This window comes from Canis aureus, chromosome 5 (genome assembly GCF_053574225.1).
Source record: "Canis aureus isolate CA01 chromosome 5, VMU_Caureus_v.1.0, whole genome shotgun sequence".
NCBI classification, from domain to species: Eukaryota; Metazoa; Chordata; class Mammalia; order Carnivora; family Canidae; genus Canis; species Canis aureus.
This window is the reverse complement of record NC_135615.1, coordinates 29,365,894-29,384,856: the sequence shown is the minus strand read 5'-3', so window position 1 is coordinate 29,384,856 and position 18,963 is coordinate 29,365,894. Positions and strand designations below refer to the sequence as shown.

The 18,963-nt window shown below is 47.2% G+C and overlaps 1 protein-coding gene across 4 annotated transcripts in view; it reads right to left on the bottom strand.

Annotated features, from left to right (window-relative positions):
• The window catches only part of SFMBT2 (Scm like with four mbt domains 2), a 214,950-nt gene that overhangs the window by 173,683 nt on the left and 22,304 nt on the right, over positions 1 to 18,963 (bottom strand). For all 4 annotated transcript variants that reach the window (XM_077897289.1, XM_077897285.1, XM_077897287.1 and 1 more), the window contains exons 2-4: positions 17,453 to 17,604; positions 9,547 to 9,641; positions 7,166 to 7,406 (exon numbers count right to left, since the gene is read on the bottom strand). In XM_077897289.1, the coding sequence (XP_077753415.1) occupies positions 7,166 to 7,406; positions 9,547 to 9,641; positions 17,453 to 17,552 (436 nt within the window). In that variant the 5' untranslated portion in view covers positions 17,553 to 17,604. The remainder of the gene's footprint in view (positions 1 to 7,165; positions 7,407 to 9,546; positions 9,642 to 17,452; positions 17,605 to 18,963) is intronic.

Sequence of the window (18,963 nt, the reverse complement as noted above, 5' to 3'; positions counted from 1 at the left end):
CATCCCATGACTTCAGAGTCCTATGCACCACCTGCCACAGCTCTTATTTTATAATCAACTACGGTAAAAACAAAATTCCCCCCAAACAGTCCTAAGACCAGGCTTCAAAGCCTGCCAGCATCTACCCGCATAACATAAGGCCATGTTCACACTTGCTTCTAACACTTCATGAATAAACATCCCTTTATTCAAATAAGTTATATAATAACTTAACTCCCAGTAATTTTGATTCAACTTTGGATGGTAAATAGAGTCATTCTGGCAAGACTGCAGAGTTTGCAATTCAAATTACAGAAATTTTAATAATGGGGAAAATAAAAATTAGTGGCATGATTCCTAAGGCACAGTAATTCCAATACTTTTTACTGCAACAGTCGAAAGCGTGCATAAATATTTCTCAATTTATAAGCCGAGGGGTTTTATTTGGACAGGCATCATCACACATACTTACCTGCAATCTTACAGGAGCATTCCTTTCAGGGACTCAGTAGGCACCTGCTAGAGCTCCAATCTCCCCGACCCCAGACACTGAGAGGTAGTGTTGCTACTTCTCAATAAATAACAGCGAAACAGTCACCGGATTAAATGATTTCCTTACATTATCACCATAAACAATAATTATTTGGCAGTTGCCCTTTGCGAGCTTTGCATGTGCTTATGAATAAATCAAGCCTTATTGATTTACTAAGCCAAAACGTTTTACATCTAGCTCCTCTAATAAGAACGATAATCCTCCACTGCACTTACCGATGCTTTAATGTAGTAGGTTTCTTAATACTTTTAATATGAAAGATTAGTACCGATTAGCTCACGAGCAGGAACACTGCTCTCTGGACGGCCAACTGGCCACTGCACTCGGGTCTCTCTGAACATGTCCTTAGTAATGGAGTTCTCACTTGCTGATTGGAATCACATCTTAAGGAAATAGGTGGCGCTGCCACCAGGCCGCTTCTTCCTTGAAACGTTGAATGTAAGAATGATGGTTTGCATTAATTCAAGCTTTAGTTCATTTCAAACAGCAAGGCAAGAAAGGTGGTGAAGGATGCTAGGTAGTTGGCAAAACTATCATCCCAATTCACAAAATGATGCTTTAGTGCCGTGACTTCAGAAAATGGAAGACTACTTGGGACGATCGCAAAATGTCCTCTGAGGTCTTGAGCTCTACACGACCCCAGTCTCAGGAGAGGCGGCCCTCTTCTTACTCCCTCCGTGAGGCAAAACACCACACACCGTCAGCCCCTTGCTTCGCCTACCCATGTTTTGAAGCGCTCATGCACCTACTGACTGGTTCGACGACATCTCCACCGACTCTCACTCGGGGAAGGAGTAATCCCAGTCCTCTGGGCTCCAACAGGGAACCAGAGTCTAGGACTCTTCATTCTTTAGCGAGTGAAATTCTATCCGTTGCAGGTGACGATGGACCCAGGCACTCCCAATAATTTCCCAGCCTCATCTATCCCCCACCCCGATCCACTGAAACCTGACCACCCCAACAGTAACACAGAAACTTCTGTGCTTCTGCTTCTTGTGCTGGACTTCCACAGATCTTCATTCCAAAAAAAAAAAAAAACCAAAAAAAAAAAAAAAAAAAAAAACCACCACTCTTCATATATACACTGAGCAAACTAGTGCCCCTGCTCCCCCTTTCCTTCACAAGGACCACAGACCGAGGCATGTCAGACTAGAAAGCTCTTTAGAGATTATACAGTCTCGTTTCCAAGATGAGAAAGCGGAGAGGAAACTCACCGAGGTAGCTAAATTAATGGCAGAGGCAAGATAAGAACCAGATCCCCTTACTCCAACCGCGCTGTTCCTCCCTCTAAAAATCCCAATTCCTGAGATGGCGTAAGAAAATCCATCACCACGGAGCATCCCAAACAAAAGCATTGTGGTGTCGTGGACTCTAACTTGTGTTAATATCCTGGGATGCCTTTCAAGTTCAACCACGACAAAGATTGACCAGGTACAGTTGCAGAATTTACAATGATATTAGCTCTCCAAGACAGAAAACCACACAAACAAGAATCCTTGTTCAAAAATAGATTCCCCGATTCCCTGTGGAACAACTGCTGCCTCTGGCTACGAAGCAATAATTATCCTGTACTACAGCAATCAATAAAACCTTTTGCCCCCACGAACCTGCTATTTCCTGACTTTGTTCTCTGCACTAAAGATTTCCAAGCCGTATTGATTACCTACTAAATTCTTTTTTTCAAGTTCTCTAAAACGAGCAATAAAGAAATTCTCAAATTAGCATAACTTGTTATTGTTTGAGCGGGCTTCAAATCTCTCCGTCACATTAATGCTTTCCCCCTTTACAGAGTGTTCCCATTTTTCATTGGGAATTTGTCATTTTAACTGTGTCCCTGTCTCGCCTAATAGCGCAAAGTCAGTAGGATACAAATTTGATGTTGCTTCTGGAGCTGTGACTGCTGCCACATTTTTCATCCAAGCGAGAAAGAAGAATTGATTAATAAACTATGCCCTCTCTCTCAAGCAACAGCATGGATTTCTACCAAATGAACCCATTAGCTCCGAGAGTGTTAAAATTCAGCATTCTGGAACTTGTCTCTAAAAACGATTCACTAGAGAATCTATTATAAAGTGAAACCATCGTGCAGCCTTTCCAAGGGCATTTAGCTGCTAACATGTCAAACTTGGAGAGTGAGTCATGTATGAGATAAGCAAGGACAGTGAGAAGGGGGGGCGGCAGCCTGAGAACCCTCCCCAGCAGGTGTGGGCATCGTGCCAGGGCCACCGTGAGCGGAGCCAGGCTAGTGGGAAGAAGTCTCGTTCTCAAGTAGCCCTGATGTTTTTCCAATTTTCCATCAGCACAAATCCTCTGTCAAGACTGGTTCACTTCAGGAGAGAACAGAGACCACAAGGAAATTAAATAATCATATAACACACTGTATCTTCTCACCTCTGTGGCTGTTTTAATTCAAAGCAAGTGGAATATTATTCAGTCTTAAAAAAAGAAGAGAGCCCTGTCTACATGACTAGCAAAAAAAAATTAACTCGGAATGAACCAAGGAGCTGAATGTTAGGCCCAGACACCATAAAACTCCTACAAGAACACACAGGGAGAAAAAAAGTCCTTGACGTCAGTCTTCCCAATGCTTTTTTTTGGATAGGACACCTAAAGCACAAGCAATAAAATAAAAACAGGCAGACCTACATCAAACTAAAAAGCTGCTGCACCTCAAAGGAAGCCATCAACAAAATGAAGACAACCTACAGAATGGGGAAAAAATATTTGCAACCATGTATCTGGATAAGGAGTTAATATACAAAATGTATATAGAACTGCTATAATTCCATAGCTAAAAACAACAACAACAACAAACAATCCAATTTAAAAATGAGCAGAAAAAAAAAGAAAAATGGGCAGAAGCTTCACCCATTTCCCTTCATGTATTTGGTGAAGGGGATCAAGAGATCCAGGATTCCAGTTACAGAATGAATAAATCATGGGGATGAAAGATACAGCAAGGGGAATATAGTTGATGGTATAGCAAGGGAAATATAATCGATAACAGTGTTCTATGGGCACAGGCGGCAGCCCCACCTGCGGGGAGCACAGCCAAGATAGAAGCTGAATCACTGTGTTGGACACCTGAAACTAACAAAACACTGTGTGACAACCGTACATCAATTAAAAAAAAAAAGTGAGAAAAAGCTCCAAGAGACATTTTTCCAAAGAGCATAAACGAGTCCTGCTCCACATCACTCATCATGAGGGAAATGACAATCAGAACCCCGAGGAGGCATCACGTTACACCTGTGGAATGGCTCTCCTCAGACAGACAAGGGATAACCTGGGATGCTGGCAAGGACACGGAGAGCAGAGAACCCTTCTGCGCGGCTGGGGGGACTGCCAATCAGTGTGGCCCCCTCGGAAAATAGTACGGAGGGTCCTCGGAAGATTAAAACGAGAACTACCCCAGGATCCAGCAATTCTGTGACTGCGTGTCTACCCAAAGGAAGCAAAGACACTCGTTGAAGAGATATGTGCACCCCCCATGTTCACAGCAGCATGATCTACAACAGCCAAGAGGTGGAAACGATCTAAATATTCATTGAGTGTGTGTGTGTGTATAGTGTGTGAGTGTGTGTGTGTATACATTCTTTAGCCACAAGAAAATCATGCCATTTGCAGCAATATGGACAGACCTGGAGCCACTATGTTAAGTGAAATAAGTCAGATAGAGAAAGGCAAATACTGTACGATCTTACTTATACGTGGAATCTAAAAAACATAAACAAAAAAAACCACAGAAAACATTTAAAAAAGGGATGAGATATGCAGCAGTTGCTGGCGGCAGCAGATTGGGGGGTAAGGGAAATGGGTGAAGGTGGAAAGGTTATAAGAAGAAGGCACAGCGTGAGGACGCCAGCTAACACTGCTGCGTGGCGTATTTCAAGGTTCTAAGATGATAAATCCTAGAGCTCCCATCACAAGGAAAAAACATTTTTTTCTCTTTGTTCTTTTTTGTATCTCTATGAGATGACGGATGTTCACCTAACCTGCTATACGGCTTCACACGTACGTGAGTCAACTCATGATGCTATATAATGTTTGTCCTTTTTCAATTGACTTCTTTCACTCAGCATAATACCCTCCAGGTCCCTCCACGTTGAAGCAAATGAGTGAAAATATCAATGAGGATGACAAAACATGAGAGACTCCTAACTCTGGGAAATGAACAAGGGGTAGTGGAAGGGGAGGTGGGCGGGGGGTTGGGGTGACTGGGTGATGGGCAATGAGGCGGGCACTTGGCGGGATGAGCACTGGGTGTTATGCTGTATGTTGGCAAATTGAACTCCAATTTAAAAAAGTTTTTTTAAAAAACTTATGATGCTATGAACCTTACACATACGCAGGGTTGTGGGTTCATTCTATCTCAACAAAATTGGAAAGAAAAAAAAAGGAAATCCTGGGACATGCTGCACGTGGACAAACCTTGAGGACATGATGCTGAGAGGAAGGTAAGCCATTCACAAGGGGACAAATAGTGCAGGACTCCAGTTACGTGAGGCCTCTGAAGCCATCAATCCCAGAGAAGCGGATGGTGGAATGTTGGCTTCCAGGAGGGGAGGAAGTGGGGGGTTGCTGTTCAGTGGGTACAAAGCTTCAGTTACTCAAGACAAAAAGGTTCTGGAGATGGGCTGACGTGGTGCTTACATTTCACAAGGTTCTGTCCACTTAAAAAATCTTATAAAGGGGGTAAAAGAAAAATAAGAGAAACATAAAAGTGTCGCTGGGGACAGACACAGTGAAAGCTGGGCCTAGGACGTGCTGAGGTAGAGCTTTACCCTGCTCGGCCCACTGCGTGCACCTGCACAGCTGGGATGGGAGGCAGGAGCAAAGTCCCAGGCCAGCAATCACCGGAGCACCCCTCGCTCCGCAGTGAGACCAGAAACAAGGCTCACACATGCAGCTCCAAGCATAGGACCAGCACCGACTCAGAGGCGGGGAGACAGGCACTACAGCATTCCTCTCTCAAGGGCATCTATGAAAGCACAGATAATAACTTCCTTCCAGAGCCTTCAGTCTGCCCGTGAACGCTCACTGAGACCTCGCTGGGCACAGGTGTTAGCACAGGACTATACAGGTGAACAACTGCCCAGGGCTGTTCGGGGTCAAAGCTGCGCCCACCCGCTGCTGCATGCAGAGGGACGGTGCAGTCCAGCCACACAGCAGAACGACATTCATCCAGAAAAAGGAATGAAGGCCTGACCCACGCTACGGACAACAGGGATGAGCCTCCAGCACAGGGCGCGAAGCCCAAGAAGCCAAACTCAAGCAGCCTCACTCTCATGTTATGTGATTCCACGTGTTTCCATAAACAAGGCTGTAGAAACAGAAAGCAGGCTAGTGGCTGCCAGCGCCTGGGGAATGAAAGAACAGAGCAGCGGTCAGTGGGCACCTTATGGGGTTCCCTTTACGGGGTGATGACAATGCTCTGGAATTAAGACGATGACCACGGTTGCGCGGCCTTGTAACTACACCAAAAATCACTGATGTGCACACTTTAAAGGGATGAGTTTTACAGTGTGCGTATGGGAACTCAATTTTTTCTTTCAAAGATCAGTAAGAGGGGGAGACGCACAGATGCAAATGTGAGCCAAGTCCAAGGGCATCAGGGGCTTAGGGAGTCAAGACAGGGTCTGACCGTGGTGGCCTGAGGAAGCCACAGGTGAGCTGACAGCTGGAGGAGGAAGGGGTACCTCGGGGCAGAGGACTGGAAAGAGCCCGTGCATGAGGGGATCACAGGGGCAATGGCCCAAACCAGGACCAAACGGCCTGTGTCTCTTTCCTCTGAGGCAATGAGGCAAATGATGTTGGAGGAGGCCCATGCAATCTGTTCAGTCCTTATAGACATCACAACTCAAGCTTTATGGGTCTATTCTGACCACCTCTTAGCAGGCTCTCAATCATGCACAACACAGGCCAGTAGGAAGCCACAGACCATTCCCACCAATCAGAAGAGCAATATATCAGAACTTCAGAAAGAAGGTAAAATCCAAAAGTTCCAGGCAAAAGCAACAGCCAGCACAGTAGACAGAAAGAAGCTCTGAATTCAGCTGCGAAAGCTACGTGTCAGGTGGGAATAAAAGTATCAAGTCAAAATTAAAACAGGCAGACAAGCTACCACAAGGGTATTACACAGGCTTGAGAATCAGCATTGAAAGTCTTCAAGCAAAACGGCTGCCGTCACCATGGAATCAAACCCTGAAAACAGGGTGTTAAGTATTCAGGTATCTGGAAACGTGGCTCTTCTCACTCACAAGGTCGGACGAGCTCCTTCCGGGCGCCTGTATGATACGTGTGTGTGATACGCAGCCGGGTTTCTCCAAGTCAGCGCCCATCCATCCCTCAGCCCTCGTCTCCTACCCTCAACGCTCATTTGAGGATTAGACTCAGAGCCTTAGTCTCCAGAAGGTCACGGTGGGCTCAGCTGCACCCAGGTCGCCCTCACTCCGAGAGCCCACCAGACCCTGAAACTCAAAGGAAGGAACCCATAAAGCACCGGATCTTCCTACTAAATCAGTGTTCAGATGTCTACGAGGCTTCTCTACAAGCATCATGAACGATGATCGCTTGCAAATCAAAAGGCCTCGGGACGTGGGCCGCTTCGGCATCTGCATGCAGGGAGCTTACCATCCGGGGGCATCAAGGCCTTGTTGTTCTGTGTGCACCACCCCACAGGGTGCAGATCTGCTATCACCACGTCGCACCAGAAATCGGCCCGGCGGTCCTCGCCATAACCACAGTAGCGCAGGAGCAGCAGCTGCCCGCAGGTGGTGATGACGGTGGCCACCCAGTACGTGTCTGGGTTGTTCTTATTGGCCACTTCCAGTTTCATCCCCGGCTGGAAGTTGCTCTGAAGGCTGATTTCAACCTTTGGGAAAGAAGAAATATGGGGAAAATGTTATTATATCAGACAACACCCAGAGGATCACGAGAACTATTAAAAATACAGCACTTAAACATGGTATTCCTCTTGCCCTAAAAACACAATGTGAGCCACCAACCAGACGTGAGGTTTACTAGGAGACACATTAAAAATTAGCAAGATAGGGATGCCTGGGTGGCTCAGAGGTTGAGCATCTGCTTTTGGCTCAGGTCGTGACCCCGAGGTCCTGGGATCAAGTCCCACATCAGGCTCCCCTTGGGGAGCCTGCTTCTCCCTCTGCCTGTGTCTCTGCCTCTCTTACTCTGTGTCTTTCATGAATAAATAAATAAAATATTTTTTTAAATTAGCGAGCTAAAACAGATGAAATTAGTTTTAATAATGTATTTTGTTTAACCCGATATATCCCAAATATTGTCATTGCAAGATGTAATCAACATGAAAAATACTGAGTTGTTTTACACTGTTGTTTCCCATTGAAGCCTGTAAAACCTGGCACACATTCTACATGTAGACGTGCATCCCCATTTGGACAGCACACTTTTCAAGTGCTCAGTAGCTCCACGTGGCTAGTGGCCACTGTGCAAATAGCACAGCCATAGAGATTAGATTTCCTATTTTTTTTTAAATTAATGGTTATAGTCTATTAATATTTGCCAGCCCTCCCCTGAAAAGAAAGCTTTGCAGCCTAGTGAGCCGTAACATCAAAAGCTCACACGACATCCATGAGGAGCTGCTGCTTAAGAGATGATGGAATGATACGCAGCTCATCCATGGGTCCACAATACTTTTCCTTTAAACCTGGCACACGGGACTAGGGAAATGGTGCACCCAGAAGGACACGACACTGTGGTTGAAGGGAGGTGGGAGGGACGCCCTTGGGGGGCTCAGTGGTTGAACATCTGCCTTCAGCTCAGGTCATGATCCTGGGGTCCTGGGATTGAGTACCACATCAGACTCCCTGCATGGAGCCTGCTTCTCCCTCTGCCTGTGTCTCTGCCTCTCTCTCTCTCTCTCTCATGAATAAATAAATAAAATCTTAAAAAAGAAAAAAAAGAAAGAAAGGAGAGTGGGAGAAGTAACTGGATCAAACAGAACAGAGAAGCTCCACATGGAGAGAGAATGATAACTTGCAGTACAGAAGGAAAAATTTATGGATCAGTATCTCCTTCCTAAACTACCTCAAGGGATCCAGCCAAGTCATCCCAGCATCCTAAGAGGCAAGAGAGCCAAAAGCAAGAACATGTTGTAGAAGTACGCCAGTTTGCTTACCATCCTTGGACTAAATCTTTGCCTTGGATAGCACAGTGGGGGGAAAAATGTTTCTCAGAATTAAATTTTCATTTCCAGTAAAGCAACAGTAATGCCTCAGAACTTGGGTCCTGGAAATACAGTCTTTCCCTGGCTAATGATATATTACCAAAGTCTCATACATAAGCAAAAATCTGATAAAACCTCAATCTTTTATTTTCTGGGACTCGCCCTTGGCTGGGCACACCATGGGCATCGTTCAAAGAAATATTACCGATGAAAATGATTTTCTGGTTTGATCCAAATGTGCCCTGAATATTTATAGCTATTTCCTCTAATTTCACTCATCTGCCCACAAAGCTGGCTATAAGACTTTTAGGTGTCTTTTTGAAATAAAAATATCAATTCAAAATAGAAATATATAGCCATTACTCCTCCTAGATGACATTACTCGTCACACGTATTTGCCTAGCTTGCTGGCTCTTGATTCACATCAATCTTACCCATCTCGGGCTGTGTGCCCTTTGTAGGGCCATGTCTGTGTACTTTGTAGAGCCATGTCTGTCTACCATGCAGGCCCACATCTGTGCATTCTGACCCTTTAGGATGCAGAACAAGGGTAAGGTGCACACTGTAGCCCACACACGGAGCCCCACCGTGGGCCCAGCACCCGTTACCAGAAGAGATCAAGTGTAATGACAAGGCCCATCTTTCCTGCAGTGATCTGCAGAAAGCAAGTCGATGTCCACCTCTCTTTTTGATGTCTAAGAAATCCTGCCTCAATTTCCCTTTTCTCCCCAAAGCTTCGGCATCTTCCTGCAGATGCCCCACCCGCCCCACCAAATGCAGACCAAAAAGACACGGGTGTGTTACGTACATGTTTGAAGGAGGTGTGAGGAGCTGCACTGGCACCTGTTTCTTCCAGATATTCTCCCCAGTTAAAGCCAATTTCCTCCAGGCTTGAACCTTCTTCTGCCAAAGACAAAACAAAACAAAATAAAACACCAGAAGAATATCAACACTGGAGTGAAGAACGGAAAGGCGCTGGCCTTCCACAAAGGGCAGGAAATCCTTCATGCAAGAAACATGTGAATCTGATGGTGCAGGAGGATCCTGCTGAGGATGAGGCTGCCGACTGTCAGCTTCGGCGAGCTCACGGCGGAGTGCTGACCCCGGAAAGGGAAACGGATGAAATCCTGCCTGCACAACCCTGGCAAAATCGAGGTTAGTAAAACCAAGTGCTCTCAGGCAACTGGAATGAGACTGGTCTCGGGGCCTTCCTGCCACCCGTGAGAGTACTTGTTGGGAATTGGCCACTGTCCCCGCGGCCACTCCCATCTTCGGGGAGGTGGGAAGACCAGGTAACGGAAGCCACTGAGTTTTGGGGAGACACCAGCACGTGCAGGCAGCATGAGCATCTGACCACTCCTCACATACTCTGGCTCGAGACAATAAAGTAACAGCACAGACTGCGAGTATCATGAGGCACTTTGGGAAGCAATGACTCTGATGTTATTCCAAGGGAGAAAAAAAAAAAAAGAAAAGAAAACTATTTGAGGTCCAGAAGGATTGCTCAAGTACGGGAAGGCCATAACCTAGCAACTTAGTGACATAAACCAACAAGCTGCCCATCAAGCAATCCTCAAAACATGGAAGACTCTGGGTAGGAGACAAATCTGTATAGTCAGAAAGAACCAAGCAACTCATCTGATGGCATGGACAACACTATTACGTCCTAGTGTCCAGGAGAAAGAGCTAATGACCTGGAAATGTTATCTTAACCTATCTGCATGTCAGTCCTAAAGAGAAAACAGAGCCCCGGAGGGCCACCCACACAGGAGGGGAGGTAGGAGCTTCAAAGTCTCGCTTCTCTTTTCTTGCAATGATGCTCAGCGGATGCTGATGTTCAGCCAGTGGATCTTCTCTAAGCAACAATCTATGTCACTGGCCAAGAACAGATGCTGCTCTCGGGCCCCGTATTAGTGAAGGAGCGGTGTATCCCGTGGAAGGTGAGCCAGGGGAATCAGCAACAGGAGGCTCTCAGGAAGCAGTGTTCTTGCAGGCGATCACTACCCTTCTTCCACGAAAGATTTCTCCAATTTTAAGTAAGAAAAATAATTTTCTTGTGATGCTCCGTACAGTCTCAGCGATGCACAGAAGATCCTTTTTTTGGGTAAAACTAGAAGACGCCAGGTTAAAAGCAGTTATCTCACCCTTTGGCTTCTACATCAAAAGTTGCTGAGAACTGCCTCCTCAAATTCTACCTCCATGAGGTGGCTTGTAATTAAATGCGCAAGAAAAATAAAAGCTACCTGAAGAGAAAACCTCTTCCTTGTTTTTTCCCCCAACATTTTACCTTACCCAAGGATTTATGTCCTTCTGTCAGAAACAGGGTCCCTGGAAAAAAGTCAGCGGGTCCTGCAGCCACCAGCTAACAAGAGACACTGCTGAGGCACAGTGGGGCCAACCCGCAGGGGAAGCAGTCACATTCTGGAAAACACTCCTGGGTGTTGCCCTGCGGCTTGACCCCTAATTCTTTTCCCCAAAAGGCTGCAGGCACCAATTGCCAAGTTTGCTTTCTGATGCACTGGCCAGATGCATCCCTGCACACTTCTTATTTGCTCAGGGTGCCTGGCACAGTGTCTGCTGGCAGCTAACTTGGCACAAGGGAAGTCTGTAATTTCTCGACACCCTACCTGTCCAGCTTTAGCCCAAGCCCACACCACCCACAGGCCTGCCCACCCCAGCTAGGGTCACACACTTCCAGCCCCACAGACCCACCACGAGGTCACAGCAGTGTCCTAAGAGCTACACCATCACCAGGGTGTCAGGTCCCTGCTAACTGCTTTATGTGCATCATCCCGTTCCATCCTTCCAAGAACCCTGACAGATGGTTACCACCATCCCCGTTTCACAGAAGAGATGACAGAGCTCAGAAAGGCTAGGGGGTCACCAGGATCGTGCAACTGTCCTGCCACAGAGGCAGGGATCCAACTCAGGCTGCCCGGTGTCAAGCTGGAACTCTCCCAAGACACCTTTCCACGTCACCCTTCTGCCTGCATCACACATGGGGCACATCTGCACCACCAGCACTATCACTGGTTCCTCTCCTGGAGAATCCAAGGCAGGCTCCGGGGCCAGCTTCTCTGACTTCTGTGCTGGAGAGCACCAGAGCAATCCAGAGCCAAGCCAGGTGGCAGGAAGATGCGGAAAGGCAAGAGGCAGTGGCCACGCTCGGAGAGAACGGAGGGCGCAGAGCCCCCGGAGCCTTCTGCAGGAGGACACAACCAGGGCGACGAAATGGGCACAAAACTTGGTCCTGGGCCTTTGGAGGCAGACACTCCTGGGAGAGCCTCTGGATGGAGGCTCCCGGAAAGTGGAAAGGCTCTCTTAGGGAGTGATCGCTTCCCTGGCATCAGAAACACCTGCCTGGAGACAGAACCGGTGCCTGGGACTAGAAGGCTTTGATGAGCTCCATCACCATCCATGTGGGGGAGACCGTGGCCGAAATATCCCGGCGTCAGCTTCGAGGCTGCGTGTTAAGGTGATTCACTCTTCAAACTATTCCAATTGAGGCGCCTAGCATTCTACACCAATGTTCCCCCTGAATTCTTAATTTGTTATCAACCATGGGTCTCTTCCAGCAATGAACAGGCTGTAGATGGCCTTCACGCTCCCTTGGGAGTTCATTCAAGTCAGCAAGAGATGGAAAGGTCCCACCGTGACTCCCCAGCGAGAGTCTGTGGCTCACGGCTGCAGGCAGCTGTTACAAGCTCTACAGTCCATAGAAAATACTGAAAAGTCGGGCCAGGAATGGGACCTTAAAAATTAAAGCTTGTATGCCCAGCGCTGGTAGCCTGAACAATAAAATCATACACAAAACTGAGGGTCCCCTACCCTCAGGCCTTTGCCAACCTGTAACTCACGGCACGTCCGCCAAGCACGTGTGCCCTGAACAGCCCATTCTCTAAAGACGTTTCAATGAGCAATAGATAAACACACACACTGTTTATGAGTGGAGGTCTCATAAACCTAGAGCAAATATTTACAGCTGATTCATAAACCTCTTAAACCCATAAACATTTTATCAGGGAAACTCTGACAACCTCCCTCCTCTGCCAAGGCACCGGTCGGAAGCGTTTTTCCCCATGATGTAATGAAAGCAGGCCATGAAACGCGACCAAGAAAATTTCACATTTTAAAAGAAAACAGGCGTGCTCATTAGCGGTCGTCCAGTTGTGGAAAACAGGAGGCTATTTAGGCGACCGGCGTATTTGCTAACAACAGAAAAAGAACACTAAACGTGGAGGTAAGCAAGCGACTGGACAGTGTAGAGCGGAAAATGGCTCACACACTTTTTTTTTTTTTTTTTTTGAGTAATCAAATCTTGGGTTCTGATTTTACAGTCTGAAATCAGGCTAACTTTGCAAAGCTGAAGGTTAAGAGTCCATGGCCATCACCCGGTAAAAGAAGGGAAAGTCTGCAGTTCAGAGTCAATGAAATATCCCACAACACCTTCCAGTGTGCTCAAGATCCCTCACGCAAACGGGAAGAGAAAGGAAGGCATTACATCTTGCTGATTTTCATTGCTGATAGTCCATTCCTAGGATCACAAGGTTTAAAAAGCAGTTCTACTGAGTATATGAAACGGACGGAGTCACTCCAAGGGCTGGGTTCACGGCTGCAGGGCTTCCCCCAGGGAAGGGCGGACAATCACCTGCACTCAGACGACCCAGGCGGCCACAGAGATTTTCCAAAAAAAAAAAAAACACATAAAAATCACCCAGTCACCCAGCTGGGGGGAGTGGGGGGACAAGAACTATCCTAAAGAGAGGGTTTTTGGGGGCCTTTTGTTCATTTTGTTTTGTTTTTAACAGAGAACACTGTGGAATCACACAGAACCAGTTCCCAGCACCAAGATCAAGAGATTTGAATTTTTCTAACAAGAATGTTGACTCCAGGTGCCCGGGTGGCTACATCAGTTAAGCATCTGTCTTCCGCTCAGGTCATGATCGCAGGGTCCTGGGATCCAGCCCTGTGTTGTCAGGCTCCCTGCTCAGCAGGGCATCCATCCGCTTCTCCCTCTCCCTCTGCCTGCCTCTCCCCCTAATTGTTCTCTCTCTGTGTCAAATATTTAAATTTTTATTTGACACAGAGAGAGAGAGAGCGGGCTTAGGTGCAGAGGGAGAGAGACAGAGAAAAGCAGACTGGGATCATGACCTGAGCCAAAGGAGACGATTAATCAACTGAGCCACCCAGGTGCCCTAAAAAATATATATATACATGTATATGTATATGTGTATATATATATATATATACTTTCAGAACAGAAAAGCCTATGGGACTCCAGTTAATATATTCCTAACACCAAAAAAACAAAAACAAAAAAATTAAGCCCATGTTCCCAGCATAATTCTCTTTACTCAGAGGCCTGCCCGGTCTAAATGTGCAACAGCACTTTATCTACAGACCTCATCAGGAAATTACATTTAGCCAGCCTGGAAAAATAATGTCAAGGAGTCTATTTATCACCATGTCAGCACACTGTTTTGCTTGCTCTTATCACAGCAACTGGAGAAGCCCAGAGTTCCAGAAAGCCAGTTCTGGTCCACTGCCTTCTGTGCAGCCGGTGACAAGGCTGTCCGCTTTGTGCGCCGGCCGGGCCGCCCGATGGTTGACCTGCATGCATCCCGGCGACAGCCTAGGCGCTCCTGGGAGGATGAGTCACTTTACGCTGTGCCTATTTCATGTACAAGACTGAGGTGCCAAACTATCACCTGACTTAGGAAAAGAGGCAAAATGGGAAATATGAAAGCTGTGGATGAGATTCAGAGCTCACAGTCTCACGGTGAAATTATTCGTCTCAGAGGGATGGGTCATCTGTGCAAGCAGTCACAGTGGCACGGGTTAGGGTGTGGGAGCACTAAATTGAAACACCCAGGGGCAGGGGGTGTGGGGAGTGCCCATCTCTGGGCAGAGAAGAGCCAGAGGCACCTACGTGTCGTCGCTTGCCGGGGAGCAAGAGGCATGTGTCACATCACACGTGGGGATAGGGGACCGCAGACCGGCGGAGGAAAGGACGAGAAAGCAGCCGGGCTGTGCGGGCGTCCCAGAAAGTGTGTGTGTGCACGTGCGTGTGCGTGCATGGAGGGGCGTGCTCATGCGCACACTGGTGCCAAGGGTGACATCCCCCTGCACGGAAGGGCAGGTACGGCCCCATGTGCAGAGCACCAGCTTCCCAGCCCGAAATGAAATCCCGGCTCCAACACAAGAGCCCTGTGATGTCACCAGGTCGTCCACGTCCCAGCTCAGTAACGTGAGGGTGATAAAAGCAGTGATTTCACTGGATCGTGGAAGGGTACCCCGAGTCGATGCACATAAAGCACTCAGGAGAGCGCCCGCCAGAGTTCAAACTCAGGATCACGTACCTACCTGTCCTCAGTGAAGGCGGCATTGGCCGGGGAACCCTGAGCTCACCTTCTCCGGCTCCTCTAGTAGGCGGATGGCACCTGAAAGGCTGGCAGGGGGTCCCACAACCAGACTCCCCTGCCACCGACTCCAGAGCGGAAACTGTTTCATGTACCAACAGCTTGGAGGGGAAAGTAAACTTCCTGACAACTCCTACTGAGGACATTTTAACAGACTCAATGTTTGACGTGCCACTGAGTTTCTGCAAGTCAGCCTTGGTTCTCTACAGAGGTTTACATCCTGCTTTAAATTTATTTATCTTTTGGGGGCACCTGGGGGACTCGGCAGCTGAGCATCTGCCTTCAGCTCAGAGCATGATCCCGGGGTCCTGGGATCGAGTCCCATGTTAGGGTCCCCGTAGGGAGCCTGCTTCTCCCTCTCCCTGTGTCTCTGCCCCTCTCTCTCTCTCTCTCTCTCTCTCTCTGTTTCATGAATAAATAAATAAAACCTTTTTTAAAAATTTATTTCTCTTTTAGGACTCTCTCTTTGTAGCACCACCTAAAAGTCTCCTCCACACAGAGGTGCTTGTGGAAATTCCAAGGAGAAAAGACAGATCAGGGGAAAAAAGCTCTGAGGCCGACATCTGGACATGTTAAGATAACTTAGAGCGCCCTACAACTACCCTTTCTAGTAAAGACCTTAGCGTCCTGAATGATGCAGGCCACCCATCGCACCCCAGCAAGGAAGCCCCTATGAAGTGCATGTGCACGACAGGCCTCCAGTGCCATCTCCTCCTTCCCTATTCATGGAATCACCCACGAGGAAATGCAGCACAAGTAATTTCCCTGACACCCTATTACCCATGGGTTTCGAAATCTACTTAAGCCAGACAGATATACCACAGCTGCAAGGAAATGAAAAGGCAACACAGGTTTGGTTTTTCAACAGTTTTGAAGACACACCTTTGACGATGAGGCAGTAGCAGACATCAGAGGTGCCTTCGGCAAAGACACAGGGAAAGCCCAGAGAACCAAAAGTTGGAAAAGTAACCTCACGCAGCAAATGGAAGATAGGGTTTTTTTTTTTTAAAGCACTTAAAAACATAGAATTGGGGTGAACCTTCAGCCTATGGGGCTGAGTTTCCTTGCAAGAGAATCTCCATACTTCCCCAAGCAGACAATGACTCGACTCTGCTTCTAGAAGTTTCCTCATTCCGGTTCACGTACGGAAAAAGTCCCCAGGGGCCGGGTGGAGAAAACCAGGATGATTCTGAAGCAGAGACTAACATCATGGAACATATTTAGACAATAATTGCAGGGCTTTCCAGACTTTTTTTGCAGCTAAAGATATAATTTGAGATACTTAATGCAGGAAATTGAATGCTATGAAGCCATCTGTATTTCTGCCACTGACGGCACTGATCAGAATATGAAGACGAGCATCGTGACTTCTCTGGACAAACATTCAATCTCCCACTGAGTTAAGGATCAACCTGTTTTACGTGAATTCACCATAACAAATGTTCATGATCCAGACAGCTAAGCTGTCCCTATTTAACTTGCTGTTATGCAAATAGAGCAATTCTTTTTTTTTAAAGAAAGTATCTTTTTAAAACAGACTTTAGTGTATTCAGAAAAAGATATATGTACAAATTTGTTGATTAAATATTAAAATTCAATCAAAAGCTGGTTAAGTTTTAGATTCCTTAAAGGGAGGAAAAACTTGACCACATATTCACATGACCTAAATTTCTTTCCCATTAGGCACCTCTTGGAAAGACGGGCTCCAGGTTCCGGAGAGGAGAGAAGGAGGTGGCATCCGTGCTTGGGCAGGTCCCGCTCTCTGTCCTGTCCCTCTCGGGCACGTGGGAGACGAGTCTGATTTTCCCACCTCCCTTGCAGCGGTGCAGACACGAGACTGGTTCTGGTCAAGAGGTTCTGAGCAAAAGTCACAGCTGTGGCTTCTGAGCCGGAGCGTGACACTGCTGACTCGGGACGCTCCAGCTCTGCTCATCCCGAAACAAAAAGCACTGCGCGCACATGGTGTAAAAGGACTCAGTAGAAAGAGCACCAGCTTACTCACCTGAACTAGCACGAGTGAAACATAAACGTTTATCATGTGAACCGCTGAGATTCTGAAGTGACCTGCTACTTCATCATAACCCACCCCTCTCTGTCTAGTACAGGAAACACTGATTTTTGAGCCAAACTTGGCGCAACTTTCAAACTGCTAGAGGCTTAGGAATAGGACAGCAAATCCCAGGAACAGGCAGCATGGGAGATCTAGAAATGTCTGCCCCGTTGTTGCCTGAATATGTTCGGGAAGATGCCAGTCACTACATCAAAACGTCAGAGATCCAGAAAGCAAAGTCCCACCTGAATCGAGACCTCCATTACCGCTTGCTGAGCTCTGCTGTTTCTCCAAGGGTGAAGAGGAAGGGTCCTGCATGCTAGAAACTGATAAACTGCTCTCCATGCCTGGTGAGTAAGGATCCTCTTCTCTTAGTGCATCCCGCAGGAAGAATTACCTAAGGGCGACCAACAAAGAAAAAAAAATCAGAGCACTTCGATTTTTTTTAACCTCCCCCCTGCCCCAATAACAGCATTCTCTCTGAGCTGCTACCTGCATTTTGACATGCAGGATGCAACATCATGTTGATAACAGAAAATGCCCACCGCAGGTAAGACGTCTCGCGTGTCCCAAGCAACGCGTTACCAGACCCAAACTACCGTTTGCCAGAGCACTTTTTGACCAACTAGACTTTTCCTATAATAGGTTGGCTGTTCCTCACTTGCATTCTGATACGACAGGTGGAGAAACAGGTAAAATTACAGGCGCTTCTCACAGGACCTGCAATTTAGCTAATTTACATTCCAGCCACGCCACTCCCCAGGGTCGGCCACGGACGGCTCGGGTGGCCAGACACGGCCGTGTGGGGCTTTTAAATCTTTCACTCATTCAGGGCCTGCTCTTATTACACACGTAGGTGAGAAGTTTAAATCAGTAAAAGTGCAAGGAGGGATGAAGAAAAGGACAGTGCCTCCACACCTAAATATATTTTGTGACTCAGATACAACAGAATACCTTTCAAGAATATCACTCCCTTTTCGGCCACCGCGCGCACACGCACACACGTGCACACCGCTTCGGGTGCTTCCCGGGAAAACGATTCTGCGGCCCAGTCAAAATTAAAGGTTCATAAAAGGATGTTAGTCATCTGTGCCATGGCAGCAAAAAGGCAGAAAACTCTCAGAGGAGACGGGAAAGGTACCAGGTACGCAGCACAGAAACTTAATCCAGCACGTATTTATTATCCACCTGTTTATATAAAATACTATGCCTGTCCCCACTGGGCGGGGGCCGGAGGTAGGATATGAAGCCGTTTCTCAATCAAAATACAAAGAAAGAAAATAACTATTTTAGAATAGGAACCATGGAAATGTGTCTGGACGGGTTTTTCCCTCCACGACCTCCGCATCTCGTTAGCATGAGGGGAAGGACCACGACCTCCACGTCCCGCTAGCACGAAGGTAAGGACCATGACCTCTGCATCCCACTAGCATGAGGGGAAGGACCATGACCTCCGCATCCCGCTAGCATGAAAGTACCACGACCTCTGCATCTCGCTAGCACGAAGGTAAGGACCACGACCTCCACATCCCGCTAGCACAAAGGTAAGTACCACGACCTCTGCATCCCACTAGCACGAAGGTAAGGACCACGACCTCTGAATCTCGCTAGCATGAAGGTAAATACCATGACCTCTGAATCTCGCTAGTATGCAGGTAAGTACATAAATAAGCAAATGAAACAAATTATAAGGTGGACGTTAAACAACTGGGAGATTGTCTTTACACATTCCACAGTCTCTGAGCACAGGTGCTTA